Here is a 17425-nt window from a genome sequence, read left to right on the forward strand (position 1 = left end):
AAATTAAAGTGAACGAAAGAAAACCAAAGTGAACCTTGTTTTCTTGGCTATTGTCCGAATGCTCTGCCAGGTTGCTGATATTTATTTTTTTATTTACTCAGAGTTTCAGATACAGTCTTATTTGGCCATTTTACACTGAAACAACATAAAGTAGAAACAAAAAATAACAAAATATAAAAACAATAACATAGTGGGATAGATTTACATGTTCTTTTTCAGTAATATACAAAAATTACGTTCTGGAAGGAAAATATCTACATTCAGGGGAAGTTTGATGTAGATTTCTGGGAGACTGTAAAACAAGGAGCGTTCTAAAAGGGATAGCCTAGTGGTTGGGTTGTGGAAGAGTTGCAGGTTGCGCATTTGCTTTTGGGGTACCCTAAGTGTGAATTTACTGATTAGATCTGTTCTGATTTTGCCATTTATTATCTTGAATAAAAATTTCATGTCAGCTAGATCACGACGAAAGGATGTAGTGTGAATATTCAGAGCAGCCATGGTGTCTGATTTGGATACATGTCGAAAGGAAGGTATTCTATGGCTAACAATTGCAAGAAAGAAACTGAGAACAGAATCTATTCTGGTGAGATTGTTTTTTGAGGCCATTCCCAAATTGGGGAACAGTATTCAAGGATGGGCGAGATGAAAGATTTAAAGAATAAAGCAAGAGATGATGGGTTTTGAATCTCGCTAAATGTGTATAGAAGACCGAGAAGGCGCATAGCTTTTTTAGTGGTAGCTATAATATGATAATTAAAAGTAAGTTTTTCATCCATGATAATACCTAGGTCCTTTTGGGTGGAAACGTTTTGGATTCGATTGTTTTCAATAGTATAAGTAGACACCACTTTGTTCTTTCTTACGGGGAGGATTCCCCCCCCCCCGCACCTCCCTGGCCACCCACTGAATTAATCACTGAAATAAACGTATTTCTGTTGAACATAGGGTCTGCATACCATTAACTGCGAATATTTTACATTCTCCCTTTTGCATAAATAAAACCTTTTAGTAAAAATAAGAGTATTTGTGCTGGGCGTAGATTGTACCATCAGTTGTCAGTCTGTTTACACTTGTCTCTTAAACTTCTTGTAAAATATGCGCATTGCTGCTATCATACATTAATTAATTAATCACGAATGTATATTATATTTTCAATTCATTTGATACATCTATTGTAAAAACTATTTATTATGTAAACAACCAATATTTCTTAGTAATGAAGTGGGGGATTTTTTTCAATAAAAGAAGATTTTTTGTCTACAGGGAGGGAAATTTTAAGGAAGTGATTCCTATCACTGGTCGCGGCCATTCACATAATGGTGTTATCATCGACTGATTTTTTTATTTTTTTTGTGTTTCGTTTTGAACGTCGCATTACGCAAGGCAGGAATTTCATTGGGTTGAGTTGTTATCAATTCTTACTACCGCACTGAGTCAGACGGCAGCTGCCAGATCTGCGGGAATTAAACAAGGCTTTAACCTTGAAACCTTGCTAATGCCGTAACGGATAGGCCAGTGAAGCGACACGAGAGTGGGTTTGGCTTCGTACGGATAGTGGAACATACGCAGAACAAGAAGCAATGGATTGTAGAAGCATATTATATCTTGGAACTTTACTTGTATTCACAACGGTGCTTTGTGAGACTGAAATGGCAAGGGGAGTGTCGCAGGTAAGTGAAAGTTATGTTACGTCTTTTCGTGTATCTATCTCAGTCACGTGTTTTCTTTTCGAGGCAAACAGTGTTGCCAAACCAAAGGTGTAGAAAAGAACTATTTAATTTTCATGAAAATCAGATTTGGCGAGCAGGGTGTATGAACGTCTGTTACAATTGCTTTCTTCATTGGTTGATTCATTTTTTATTACTTAGCGTCGCCACTTTTGGCTAATCGCGAAATTGCTGAAGGGACACTTACAAACATGGGCGTCCGGAAGGGGGGCAAGTGGGGACCGTGGCCCCAATGGCAAATGAAAGTCAACCAAAAATGATGTATTTCACACATATAATTTCATTTTAACCACAATAATATGTGTTAATTATTGTATTAACATCATCAAATTTAAGCAATGTTTTTTTAAGGGAACTACACTCTTTTGGGGGAAAATGTGACTTGTTTGCCCCCCTGGAAAAAAATACCTTCCTTGCCCCTTCCTGGAAAAAAATCCTGCGGACGTCCACGCTTACAAAGAACACTTATGCCCAGCCCGGAATTCGAACCCGGGACCCCTGGCGTCTTACCGCGCTATGTCCCCTTTGCGTATGTTTATGCTAATCAGGACCGAATGTACAGTTTACAAGTAACATTGCAATCATTGTAATGCACATATTCAATTAAAACCTTCGCGGCAGAGTGGTTAGCACATCGCGCTACGACGCCAGGAGTCCCGGTTCGAAGCCTGGCCTGGGCATGGATGTTTGTGAGTGTCCATTCATCAATTATTTCATCGTATCATCACTCATACCTATTTTCGCAAATTAGCCAAAAGTGACACAAAAAGCGAAGTAAAATAAAGCAAATCAATCAATCGATTAAAACCTATGAGACGGTAATAGCAGGGAGATAGCATGAACCATTATGTTATCAAGATAGCCAAACAGTAGACGTTTGAGAAACGTACAAGTGGCAATTTAATCCTTACTACAGCACCGTAAGGCTTGAAATATCCATACTAAACGAGTTATATTTGGGGCTACTATATTCGCTTGAAAGGCTAAAATGCTCATAACTAGAGCTCGGAAGTTGAGGAAAAATCCTTTTTTTTCCCCTAGTGTCCGAAGACGAGGCCCAACATAAAATATGTTCATTTTGGGTCATTGTAGGCCAGAAAAAGGTGGGTTTTATTTGTCCTTTTTTGCCTTTTTCGGAGTTTTTTTGGCTTATTGGTCCTTTTTTAGCCTTTTTTTAGGTCTTATCGGCTTTTTTTTTGCAACTTCACCTTCTTTCGACTACGTTTTTAATGCCCATTCTCAATTCGAATCATCGTCAGTTCACCTTTCTGTTGTAAAGAAATAAAAAGAAGAAAGAACGAAATATATTTGAACCATCCCTGAAACGAGAGAAAAAACATTTTTGGACGACTGAAGCAGGTACGGTACAAGGTCCTTTAACCGTAACTTGTCTGGAAAGTCGCGTTGTAAGTGGCAACTTTATCTTGTTTTGAAGCTTTCAGTTTTTTCGCACTGTGTGTTCCATACCACCAGAATTTTGTATTTTTTTTATTCATTAAATATGTAATTAAATTGAAGTTATTAATTAATTTGGATCACATTTATACGTCCTTTTTCCGTTTTCAGGTCATTTTTTTATATTTTTAGGTATTTTTATAGGTCTCTTTTTGGCAATTTATAGGTCTTCAACTTCCAAGCCCTACTCATAACATATGATTATTAGGTGCTAACTATTGACACAAAAGTGTTAAGTTGGCAACAGTGTTATCTGAGGCTCGCATGTGAATGAACGATATCTGCCACAGAATGATTCGAGACAGAAGCTAATATGTTATCAGTTGGCAACTGAAAGATGAAGACCCACATACATGTTGCTCTATAAAGTCCTTGTTTATATTCACTTTCAAGCTATTTGGATTGAACGTACAGCGTATATATGGTTAAATCCTCTTCAACCTTCGTATCCACTTCTCTCTCAATTTTGACTAAAAAGTTCTTCAAAATGTGACTAAACAAATTTTGCTGTCTCTTTTTTCAATTCTGATTCATATTTTTTTTTCTAAAATAAGACTAAGAATATTCCAAATGTGATTTTATCTCATTAAACGCTGAAAATATGATTCGTCAAAATTGAATAATTGATCACAGTCAGTGGCAGCGATAAGGGGTGCAATTGCCCCACCACTTTTCGCCACGTTTGCTCAGCACTATGCTAAATCTTATTTACCAAGGGAAAGTAAACTGTCCTTGCCCCCACAGTTCTGGCATCTTGCCCCCATTCCTGTTTTGATACCCAATCGCCGCCACTGAATTCACTGTTCAAAATGGATAAATTATTTTTGGTCAATTTTGACTAAAATCGGGGAAAACCAAGAGTTCTGGCAATTGATTGATTTTAACATGAGTTTTGTATAGATGATAGTAGCAGGCCTAACATTACCTAAATTGAACAAATATATAAGAATCTATCGACCAAGGCAAAAATAAAACATAAACTAAACGTAACGTTTCAACCTTCTAGCAAGGTCTTCTTCAGACTCTGCACCAAGTACAAATGTAACAAGGTACAAACCAGGACGATACACGTATACACAAAAATAACTTCCCTCCAGACTATTAAAAAGTTGTTCTGGAACATTCTAGCAAGTGGCTTTCCCTTGTCAACTACTTTCACCTGAAAGGCTAAACATGTTGAAACAACATAGGGATGATGTACGACTTAAGAGAGATAGAAATGCGACATTTAAACACACGAGAGAAACAGGACATGACAGAGTGGGATAAGGCTAAGCAGATAGGAAGGGAGAAGAGAATACTAGTGAGAAAATGGAAAGAGGCCAAGAAAATAGAGAAAAAAGGTGAAGAAGACACAATGAACTGGAATGGAGGACTGAAGGTAAACAAAGAATGGAAGATGGTGTTAGAAAGAGTGGTAAAGACAAGAGAGAAAGAGGAGAGAAGAAGGAAGAAGAATGAAGGAAAAAGAGCGTGAGATTAAGAGTCCAACCACATTCCAGATGAAAGAAAATATTTAGCCTTTCAGGTGAAAGTAGTTGACAATGGAAAGCCACCTACTAGAATGTTCCAGAACAACTTTCTAATAGACTGGAGAGGAGTTATTTCTGTGTATATATATCGTCCTGTTTTGTACCTTGTTACTTTTGTACTTGGTGCAGAGTCTGAAGAAGACCTTGCTAGAATGTTGAAACGTTACGTTTAGTTTATGTTTTATAATAAAATAAATTTCTGCCTTGGTCAGCATATTTAGTTTTTCATATCATGGAAAGAAGGTTTAATGGTGTTATACGAGGGTCACTATTTATATTTTGAGCCTAACAATGAAAAAACAGGAATTTGGCATTGAAAACTGCTTTATTGTTTTTCGAAGTATTCTCCTTTATGGTCAATACACTTTTGCATTCGTTCGAACCATTTGTCAAAGCAGTTTTTCCAATCTTCTTGAGACACCTCCATAATATGGTTTTTGAACGCATCAACGGCGTCTTCTGCCGACGAAAATCGTTGTCCATGCAATTTATTCTTGACATTCGGGAACAAGAAGAAGTCATTGGGTGCCACATCAGGACTGTACGGCGGATGACCCATCAATTCGATTATTTGACTGTTCATAAAGTCGGTTGTTAGACGAGATGTGTGACAGCTTGCATTGTCTTGATGAAGAATGATCCGACGGCGTTTGTTTGTTTTCCGTATTTGACCGAAAACCTCTGGCAAACAAATTGTTGTGTACCATTCAGAGTTGACCGTTCTACGTTCCTCTAAAGGCACAGTTGCCACATGACCAGTTTTCCCGAAAAAACAGGCGACGATTTGTTTCGATGTGCTTCGAGCGCGAACAACTTTTGTTGGATTGGGTTCATCTTGAAACACCCATACAGTCGACTGCTGTTTACGTTCCGGCTCATATGCATATATCCACATGACGATCTTGCAGTATTAGGTTTTGCACAGCATCAATGTTTTCTTGAACAACAACTGATTTTGGACGACCTTCGCGAATCTCGTCGGTGAGCGAATGGCGGCCACGATTAAATTCGTTATACCAGCGTTTCACAGTGGCAAAGGATGGGGCTTCATCGCCAAATGTGGAAGTAAGTTGATCGATGCACTCTTGTCTTGATAATCCACGTCGAAAATCGTAAAAAATCTTCGCACGAGTTAATTCCATTTTATTGTTGTCGCGCAATCTCCAAGGCAACATAAACAACACAAATGAAGCTATTGACAAAACATTTGAAGTACGTTATGGTCAATAATGCCAGACGATTCCGTGCAAACGTCAAATCGCGCCTAACTTCAATCAGTGTTGCCAAGGCTCAAAATATAAATAGTGATCCTCGTAATGTTAAGAATCTGTCATGTTTTGATATTGGGTTACAAAATATATATATATGTTTTTTTTCTTCTTCAGAAAAACGAATTAGGTTTGTCGTGGTCTACATGCGGTTCTCCTAGTGACCCCATAAAAGTAATGGAACTAGTGTTATCACCAACCCCAGTACATTTACCAGGATACATCAGTATTCTATTCGATATTAAAGTGGGTACAAACATTTCGTCGCCTGTTCAAGTAAGTATTGTCAGAAATTTTGAATTTATCATACAAAAATAATTACTACCTTTTATTCTATTATTTTGTGGCATCAATGCTATTTACAAACGTTATTAGAAATTAAGAGGTTAGCTATTCCAATTAGATTTCCGCTATTGCTCAGTTACTTAATACATAATGGATGATACTCAGCGAGCAACTTCCTCCACAATTCATTGCACGAAATCACGCTCCGCCGCCATATTTCCGGCAAACAAATCACATCCTGCGTCTAAACATGCCGGGTAAGCATTGTGCATATGTTTTTGTTTTTTTTGCCGAAATGATTCATGGTATGGTTATCATCATCACATGAGGATTGTGTAGGTATAAAATATCACAAATTTTATCTATGTCAGAAGGCTTCTCATACGCTTTCCCGCCGATCGGTTTGCCGGACTTGAACTGTTTCTTCCCAATGTGCACTGCGTGATGAAGTCAAGTTGAATATCACCCATTTACGTTTTTGACGGCAAACTGTTTTGAACTATCTTGTGTAGTTTGATAATGGCAAGGCGGTAAAACCCTTTTATCTCTCTTTTATTTACAAACCGGTCTGAATACCTACACATAAGTTATTTATACGGCTGTGCCGATACAACTTTCAACAGATGTCTGAAAATTGCAATATAATTAAAACTTAGTCCAAATATTGGTTGCTATTAGTGATGTAAATATTAAACTCGAATCATTTGCATAAATTTAATAAAATAATTGCTTTAAAATATTCGAGAATTACATCAGAATATTTAATTTCATATTATCATAAAATTCAGTTTTTCTCACAAGACTTGTACAAAATAAAAATGAACTTCGAATTTTGCATAGCTTCCAGGATTGTTTTTTTTTTAGCCTGTTTCTACATTGCCCTTTCATGCTAGTGTACCTTCGCATGTTGACGTCACGGAGGGAACAACATACTGAATTTTGCTTAATATATGTAACAAATTGTTTCAGGTCGATCTAAAACTGAAGAAGAAGACGTTTTTAGGATGGTTTGAGATTCCATGCGAGGATGACGTCGGTTCCTGTACCTACGCGGACGTATGTGCCATGTCGCCGTACAAGGATAACTGCCCACCATCTTTTACAAAACACAATTTACCGTGTCACTGTCCGATACAACAGGTAAGCAAATCTATGTTGAAGCTTGTTGCTGACGGAAGGTTTCAGAACGCCCTTCTTAGACCAGTCAATAAAAATTTCAAGTCGGGAATAATTCCGTAAAAGCTGAATTTTGGTCAGTTGTTAGAACAACTACTAGTAGTGCAAAACCCCAAAAATTTCCGCCCCTCCCCGCGGTGCTTTTTCCCCAGCCTCTCCCCCAAACATCAATTTCGCAGACTCTCAGTTCCTGGCCTATATCTCCTTAACCAATAGTCACAGGCAGGTAGGGGTGTACGGGACAGAATTTTTTTTTGGCCGGGACGGGAAAAAATCGCCATTTCCCGACAAAGTCGGGAAATTTTCGGGACGGGAAATGTTCGAAATTTCCAGAAACTCTGAAAATCTCGAATTTTACACGTCATTTTCAACTTAAGTGATTGTTCTTCCATTTCTGAAATAAAAACCACCAATTTCCGATAAATTCCAGACACTTGCAATGCAGAAAACGTCGAGAATGAACAACTTTTTAAAATGACCATTCGGTATTTTTCGACTGCTCGGGATCTCGAAAAGTCGGGAAGTCATTTCCCGAAGTCGGGATCGGGACGGAAATTTTTTTCCCCGATCCCGGTCCCGACTTTTCGGGATCCCGCACACCCCTACAGGCAGATAATATTTTTTAGTCTTAATCATCATTAGATGGACTACAAGAAAGATTTTGTTTATTTTTTAATAATGTCAGTGGTTTTATCGTAATATTTAAATTATTCTTTAAAAAATTAAATTTGTGTTTGCCTTGGAACTTTTGAACAAATTAAATGACAGGAAATTGTTTCGAATAAAAGTTGTAGCCTATAAGTTTTAAAACGATGTAGGTTTTAATGTGCCGGATGATCCGTTTGAGATGTCAGAAAAGTAAACCGTTATCTACAAGAGGCTAATGTAGATATCTGTGAGCAGTTTTTTGTACTGTAATACATTGTATAAGCACAAAGGATGTAAGTTAACTACAGAGAGAAGGACAATTCATTTTGCATATATACCAGCACATTAAGGGTTCCATTATAATGAAGTGGCAGATAAAAATGCTAAAGAAGCAAGAATAATTGATCACAGAACGAATATATTATCATCATATACAGATATGTTACCAAGCGTTGAAACAAAATTCAACAAGATTGGGAGATATGGGTCAAACAAAAATTTACATATATTGGTCATTCATATAAAAATGTACTAAATTTAAACAATGAGAATCCGTGGTTTTATACAATCAATATACCCAGAAAGTTTTTAGTTTTAATACTAAGATTGACATCAGGTCATATACGTTTAAATCACCACTTATATAACATTAATTTAGTTAATTCAACTATGTACAAGTGCAGTCTAGACCAGGAAGATGCTAATCATGTTATATTTCAATGTCCACTTTATACCGCTCAAAGGGAGATCTTATTCAAGAATTTAATACAAAAAGGATACCTTTTCCAACTTCTTTAGCCTCTTTAATATCGTCACCAGATGTAACAATTGTATTTATCATTTTTAGATTTTTTTCATGATATTAATATAGACATATGAAAATTGTAAATATTCAAAATGTGTAACTTGATATAGTCACCAGATGTAACAATTGTATTTATAATCAATTTTAGATTTTGCATGATATGATGTATATGAAAACTGTATATATATATTCAAAATTTGTAATTTGATGTAACAGTATCATGTATAATATATTTTTAGGACACTTGGTTTACCTAGAGCTGGTATAACAGCTAAAACCAATAAAGTATGAAGGATGTAAATTTCGAATGAGTGGAGGTTTACAAACTTCAGCCACATGGCGGCGCTAATGTGCATGGTAACAAAGGTGGTGATCACGTCACAACAGCGCACACAGTATGTCGTATGGTATGCGAAATTTTCGAGTATTACAGGCGTGCGACTGCCACCACGCAGCTGAAGTCAGTAAACCTCCAATCACTCGAAACTTACATACTTTGTGCTTATATTAGTACAAACTGCTCACAGATATTTGCATTAACCTCTTGTAGATAACGGTTTATTTTTTTGACATCTCAAACGGATCACCCGGTATTTTAATGAAAGATACACCACAAAATGCATCTTCAAATGGAGGATGGTACTAATAAAAGTGTGCCTTTATCATAGTCCGGCGGTTAACTCCGTAATCATTGACTTTGTGATAAAAGCAAGAGACTTGGTAGAATCAATTGTTATGCCATTTAAGAAATTTTCAGTCGAGTAGACAATCCTCATCTGCGTGCTGACTGCCGCCATCATTTTTATCATCATTTTTACGCGTGGTGCTTTACGGGAACAAATGCGGCGTTTGTTGTGACGGTCCTGTGAATCCGCACAATATAATTAGGCTATATGTTTATTGAAATTATTAATTTCAAGTCACTTTCAAATAACAGTTAAAAAATGTATAATAACTACTTTGTACAACGTCAATTATGCTTTATGTTATTTATTGCGCTATACGCTGTATAAATTAGGTAATTTTTGGAATTCTAATGTTGCTATAGCAACGAGAATCAATAGTCACTATGTAGCAATGGATGTAATGGAATTGGAAATAGATAATAGTGAACTGCATATTGCTCAGTTATTTCACTAATATATAGACCCATAGAAGTTGTATCTTCACCTTCGCGTTATAATTCGAAATATTTATGAACGAAATGTAATCGTGCAAATGATTGACTAGTGAACGTCACAATGTGTCATTTATATGTATGTATGTGAAGATAGCTAATGATATTTACTGTTTTTTGTTATTATATTTAAGGCTGAATCACGCCCGACTAGATTTCCTTCTGGATTTATAGCAGTTGGACATGGACTAGCGGTGTGGTACAATGGGATGCACAAGTATTCCTCGGCAAATCGTCCATGACTATTTTAATTAAAATTTCTCTTGACTCCTACGTACATTTAAGGCTGAATTTTTTATGTGAACTGGTGCAGATGTTGTCGGTAGCTTGATTTTCTTTCAATTCATGAAAATCTCGTTGCGTAAAACGAAGGGCATAAACATTGTGATAGACAACTAGCTGGGTAATACTTATGCATCCCACTGTACTTTGCAATCTGCTAGTTTTCGTTTCTCACCTTCCTGCATCTTCAAGAAGACCCTTCTCTCTCATTGCTACCGATGGCAAGAGTGAGATCATGGGCGTATTTAAGGGGGGGGGGTTCAATGAGTCCAAACTCCCGCCTTTTGGTTCAGTAAAATTACCAGATCACCTGTTCTATCAGCTTGTTCATAAAAATTTATTCGCACTTATTTTATTTTCCTAAATTAGAGACGTATAGGACGGGATACGGATGGGAAGGAAATTACGTAATTCTAACACCAGATGGAACTGCAGACCAAATGTCTGTAATTTCCTGATAGTTTCGGAATTTGTGCGATATGAAACTGCATTTGGACTGTCAAATCAGTTATATTTTTTCCCACTCGAGTCTTCTTAAAGGAATTTGGTTTTTGAAAACGCAGTGAAAGAAAACCAGGGATACACCGTAATATTCTCAAGTTGTTTGACACAAGATGGACAGAAAAGTATAAATTCTAAGTAGTGTGACTTGTGGAATTGTATTCACTAATTGTAGAAACTTTACGTTTCTCTGAACACAGTCAAACACACTGCAAAATTGCAACAACTTATTCCAAAAATGTGAAATGGCTATCCCTCATTGATTGGAACAGTGTGTCAAAATGTTGGATGGCCTGTTTGATAGATTGGATTTTGATACCTAGGTCTGCTATACGTCCCGGATTTTCCAGAACAATACCGGAATGATATAATTTGTCCTGGTGTCCCGAACAGTTTCTTCGAGATGCACAAATGTCCTGGATTGATTAATCTGTATAAGTGATTGATTGATTGATTTATTTTACTTCGCTTCTTGTGCCACATTTGGCTAATTTTCGAAGATGGGATGAGTGATTATATGATGAAATTGATGAATGGATACTCACAAACATCCATGCCCAGGCCAAGATTCGACCACGGGATCCCTGGCGTTGTAGTGCGATATGCTAACCACTCCACCACGGGGGCCGGCACAAATGTCCTGGAATCGGGTGGGAAAGAAGAAATGATTAAGACTATTTTACTAAACAAACTAACTACATTGAACCGCTCCCTCTCGATAATACACGAGTTATGGAGTTACATGAAGATGCTGCAAAGATATTTGAAAAACTAAATATGCTGACCAAGGCAGTAATTTATTTTATTAAAAACATAAACTAACGTAACGTTTCAACCTTCTAGCAAGGTCTTCTTCAGACTCTGTATCAAGTACAAAAGACTTTTGTACTTGATACAGAGTCTGAAGAAGACCTTGCTAGAAGGTTGAAACGTTACGTTAGTTTATGTTTTTAATAAAATAAATTACTGCCTTGGTCAGCATATTTAGTTTTTCATAATCATGGAAACAAGGCTTAATGGAGTTACAAAGATATTTGACTTCACGATAGCGCCGCCGTCTGCTAGCAGCACTGAATTTCAGTTGCAAATCTCTTCCATTGCATGGTAAGTAGACCATTGCAAAAAAAATTTTTTTCGAAACTTTCTTGTGCACCCCTGCCATATTGTTACTATTATTGAAACATAATCGCCTGCAAATTTTCAATCTGTAGGCCATGTTTTGACCCCCGCCCACCTCAAAAATAGTTGTCTGATCTGTTGTTTGTAATTTTATATACTTTGTTCATTTTACGGACATTGACAACATGGCAACAAGTTGCAACCTATTATATTTTTCTTTTATAGGTTGTAACCAAGGCATAAATGAGTGTAAATATGGGAAAATAACCACCTCATGAAGCAGTTCTTTCAATTTCATCCAAACCAAACCGCCCGGTACTTAGAAAGGATGATAGAGAAGTGTCTGAAGCGTGGCTCTTAAGTAATTTACTGCAAGATTTGACCCCAAAAAAAGGATCTCAACTGCCCACCAATGGGGATGTGCTTCGCTACTTTGTTTTTCTCAATCGTGGACCCATGCAGAAAGATAAAAGGGATGATGTTATAAAATTCGTTATCCTGAAGGCAGAAAGGTTTTGGGAGCTTTCTGGCATTCCAGTGACGCCTGTCAGAGCGGGACATTCCAAAGTAAAACTCAATAAATTAATTGTGCAATACGAAAATTTTCGGAAACATAAAACAAGGAAGAACTTCCCAGCTGAGAGTGAAAGCTTTCTCAAATCTCTTCTTCTACTCTTTGACATAGCACATGACAATGCTGTTTCTATTATAGAACATGACAGATGTAGGACTAGAAAAATGATTCTGGAAGATGTGCAATTCTTAGAAGATCAAAGATCATGTCGAAAAATGGAGTTAGGTGTTTTTGATAAGACATACTTTGCAAAAGTTATGAGGAAATTATCTCATAACGAAAAAGAAATTGAGCGTGCTGCGAGGGAGAAGCATCGCCAAGAAGAAGCTTCAACCAAGACAAACATAAACACAAGTACTAGCCTAGAATTTGATAAAGTTGGTAGCCTTGATTCAAGTGATTCGGGTGGCTTTGATGCTGAACCTGATGCAATTGAAGATCCTGAGTTTGTATTCCCTTCAACTAGCAGTGGCACAACAGGTACAGGTACAACACTTCGTAGAAAAGTTCATCAATTGCTTTAAATCTACCCAGAAATCCATTTACAAGCAAAATCATATCAACCATGGGAGACAGGCTTAATCTATCAGCTGGTCAACGAACAGCATTCATGGGAGCAATTCTTACAGAAGGTGGAGTTCCACTGAAAAAAACAACTCTTTCAATTAAAAGCACATGGACAGCAGGTAAAGAAGTTAGGAAATCAATAGCGCAAGCAATTAAGGCTACATTCACAGCACCGAAGCACTCAACACTACATTGGGATGGTAAGGTGGTTCAAAAAAGAAAACAAAGAAAGACTAGCGATTTTGGTATCTCGTATGCCAGTCTGTGAAGAAGGCAAAGTTCTTGGTATCCCTGTAATTACAAACACAACAGGTGAAGAACAAGCAAGCGCTACGTTTGCCCTAGCAAACGAGTGGGAGATTTCAGATAATGTGAAATCCCTTGTTTTTGACACTACAGCTTCAAACTCAGGATGAGAAATTGGAGCTTGTGTTAGGCTGGAAAACCTCTTTGACAAAAAGTTGTTTATGCTGGCTTGTCGGCATCACATATTTGAAAGAATTCCGAGTTCAGTTCACAAAGAATTGTTTGGTGCAGCATCAGGTCCTGAAAACACCAATTTCATTCAATTTAGAGACTCTATTTGGTCAACTATTAACACATAAGCTGGTTTTAACATCCTAGAAATCAAAGACAGGAGTTTGAAACTCACTATGGAAAATTCTATACAATCACAGAAGAGAATACTTTCTACTCCAAATAGAAAGAACTTGCTACCTCGCGCTGACTTTCGGGAGTGTGCTGAATTGATGTTGATACTTCTGGGTGAGACACCTGAAAGAGGAATAACCTGGCTGAAACCAGGAGCAGCGCATCAAGCTCGATGGATGCCATCCATTTTGTATCCTGCAAAGATGTTTGCTTTCAGTGCTCAAGCAGGATATGACAAGGACATGATCAGTAAACTGGAAGCACTATGCAAATTTAATGCACTATTCTACGTTGAAAACTGGCTCTCTTCATCCATTGGTGCCGATGCAGTGTATAATGATCTCAAGCTATGGCATGACTTGAACAAGTATTGCAAGCATGATCCTCAAGTTGCAAATGCAGCCATAAAAGCCATGGAAAGGCACTTCTGGTACTTAACCGAAGAATGTGCTGTGTTCTCTCTATTTTCAAACAGACTTTCCTCTTCAGAACGGCAGCAGATTGCTCGAACATTGCTCCGAATTCCTTGACCAAAAGAGTTTGAAAGGGGCCATCCAACTTTTCCTATTCTTAGCCACAGTACAAAACTATCATCCCTTTTTGGGCCTAAATCCTGGTTCTTGTTTCACAGTATGGGAATTGGCGGCGACTGGCTAAGAAAACCTGTTAGTGAATGGCATAATGATCCCAATTACCAAGAAGCTGAGACATATGTGCGGCATGTCAAAGTGGTGAATGATCTGTCGGAACGGGCTGTGAAACTAATCCAAGACTTCTCAACTAGTGTTACCAATGATGAAACACAAAAACAGTTCTTATTGCAAGTGGTCGAATATCACCGCAAAAAAATTCCCAACTTTCAAAAAGGGACATTAAAGAACTTAACAGCACTCTCCTCCAAAAAACCATAAATCCAGTAAAGTGATTTCATATGATTGTGTGTACACTATTACCATACTTGTTAGTTACTATATGGAGTTTGTCTTCTCTGTATAATAAACTGTCTTATATTGCAAACATTTTTGTCATGATTTTAGTGTAGGAAAACGATGATTAATAAACTAAATCAGTTAATCGTGTTGGGCGGGGGTCAAAACATCACCAAATCACCTAAAATTTTGTATTCATTCATATTTTGCCAGTAGAAACAACATAGGAGGGGTGCACCATATAATTTTTAAAAATATTTTTTTCCATACCTACATGCAATGCCCTAATGGTAAGCTGTTTACTGTAAACAGTCAGTGCTTGGGTGCCCGCACTGTTCAGTCCGCAGTTCTCAAATAAAGTTTCGATATTGTGAGATAGCAGCTTAGTTCATTACGACCCCGAATGGAATGCAAGGTGAATGATATACTTCGAAGTGGATTTCTGGTTTCTTTTTCCCTTAAGAAGTGTAAAGAATATAATAATGTATATGTACATACACACACAATTTTATCGGATCCAGTATCCCCCCCCCCGCTCCCCAACAAGCTTCCGGTCAGCAGTGTCCCGGATTATCACTTATTAAATACAGCACAACCCTCATCATACCAAAAGTTGAACCCTCTCCCCCTTATGTGAACTATATATACGCCCATGAGTGAAATTATATCAGTTTTGATATTTAGGTCAATATTATTGTGGCTAGCTTCACTTTTTACGGCCAGAAATTATGTTAGAACCACTTCTTAACCATGAAACAATGCTGTGTCTTGTTAAATAAATTATCGTAAATAAATGTTGATGCTTTGATTACATTGCTTCAAAAATCATATATTCAGTGTTCAAAATAGTGACATCTTTTTTCTGTTTTTGGTACTAATTTTCAATTTGTTTTATTTTCCAGGGTAGATACAGTATGAAAACCAGCAAGAAGTATGTTAATCCCAAGATACCATCTTGGTTAGAGCGTGGAAAATATAAGGGGAGTGTTAACGCTCATTCCAATGGCATTGAGTTGGCATGCTTAGATTTTCAATTTTCTGTAGATTAAAGACATCAACCACATCGTAGACATTATGTGCTATACACCGACAACAATGAGGACGGAAGCAATGCTGAAAAAGACATTAACTGCTGTGAAGATATGGACAGTAAGATTATCTACTTACACGTGTGGAAACACGTTGAGCAACAATGGCCTCATATATTCCTTTTTGATTAAAGGAAATTAATGTCATCAGTCTACTTTCATCAATATGTCACTTTTTATGTTCATTATATCATGTGTGCCGTTTTGTTCAGGTCCAATGATTTCCTGAGCACATAGTTGAACATACTACTTTTGAAAGTTTATGCAACTTGTACATGAAAAACGTTGTACTTTAATTTGCTCCAGACTGTTTTATGTGTTTTAATACATTATAATCGGTACTTATCCTTTAAAATGTTTCAGTTTACACAGAAAATATTAAGTGTATCACCTTGTGATTAAGGTAGGAAGAATTATTTTATTTTTTAAGAACAGTTTTAGAGAAATGATCTCCTCTTCTCAACATGACCCAGGGTGCGAAATCCTTGGGGGACAGGGGGATTTCCCCCCACCAACAATTTTGGCCTCAAAAATCCCCCCAACCAAAAATTTCTGGGGGGAGGTTTTTGTTATAAGAAACCAAAGATAAGCAATTACTTTTGACTTAAAATATACTTTACTAAGAATAATATCGAAAACACACACAAGGTTGTTAGTGGTTGTTAGTGTTGAATGCTCTCTCTCTCTCTCTCTCTCTCCCCTCTCTCTCTCCCCTCTCTCTCTCCCCTCTCTCTCTCAAGAGATCATTGCCATATTTACATCAATACTCACAATAAATGAAACAAAATAAAAACCACTTTTACTATTTCTTAATTTATTGACATTTTTAACCAGTTAGTGAAGGAATTAATTTGGTACTTTATAAATATTTGTTATGTATAAAAGTAACAAATTAATTTCTTTATATGTATTTAAATAATAAAAATGTATTTTTAATTATTTAGTAACTTATTCTTACATTTAATAACATTATAAGTATGTATATCGTATAATTTATTAATATGTGTGGGGTGAGTTTGTAGATTAAGATCTCCCCCCACCAGTCTTCAATGATTTCGCACCCTGTGATGACCCCCCCCCCCCCAAACACTCACACTATGTATAAATTTATCAGGAATACATATTCTACGCTCGCTAGGCTATCTGCAAAGCCCAAAGCCTACTAGGAACTGAAACACAGAATAAAATATATTAGATGATGTGCAAGGAATAGTTCATTTTACTAAGATAGTAATTCGGCAGTTGGCAGCCTGGTCTCTTTCAAGATTTTGCAGAGGAATAGAGCCAGGTAGCATTTTGTCGGGTATATGGTTTGGGGTCTTCCAGACTTGTTCACCCATGTTCACTGGCGTACGCAGAGGGGAGACTGATGGGTCTACAGACCCCTCCGAAATTTAGAAAAGAATCAACATTTTCAAATAAAAGCAGCGAAGAAGTAGGTTTAACCAGAGTGGCAAATGCATACCTCTCTTAAAATGACCCACGATTGCATTTTTGAGAGTGGAAAGTTCTAAAAATACCTAATATCATACTGCGTATGCCACCCCCATAAATAGCATCAATGTACTAACTACCTGTACAATTCCAGCCCCTCCCGAAAAATAATCCTGGGTACGCCAGTGTCCATGTTCGCATATATGA

General features: G+C 37.1%; 1 protein-coding gene across 1 annotated transcript; it reads left to right on the plus strand.

Annotated features, from left to right (window-relative positions):
• The first annotated feature begins 1446 nt into the window (after positions 1-1446).
• Positions 1447-16391, plus strand: LOC145994222 (ganglioside GM2 activator-like). The gene is made up of 4 exons (XM_083130318.1): positions 1447-1670; positions 6100-6258; positions 7237-7407; positions 15599-16391. Exons 1-4 carry the CDS (start codon positions 1581-1583, stop codon positions 15743-15745), a joined length of 567 nt encoding a protein of 188 aa, XP_082986444.1. The 5' UTR covers positions 1447-1580; the 3' UTR covers positions 15746-16391.
• The last annotated feature ends 1034 nt before the right edge of the window (positions 16392-17425 follow it).

Source organism: Lepisma saccharinum, chromosome 10 (assembly GCF_977018435.1).
Source record: "Lepisma saccharinum chromosome 10, izLepSacc3.1, whole genome shotgun sequence".
NCBI classification, from domain to species: Eukaryota; Metazoa; Arthropoda; class Insecta; order Zygentoma; family Lepismatidae; genus Lepisma; species Lepisma saccharinum.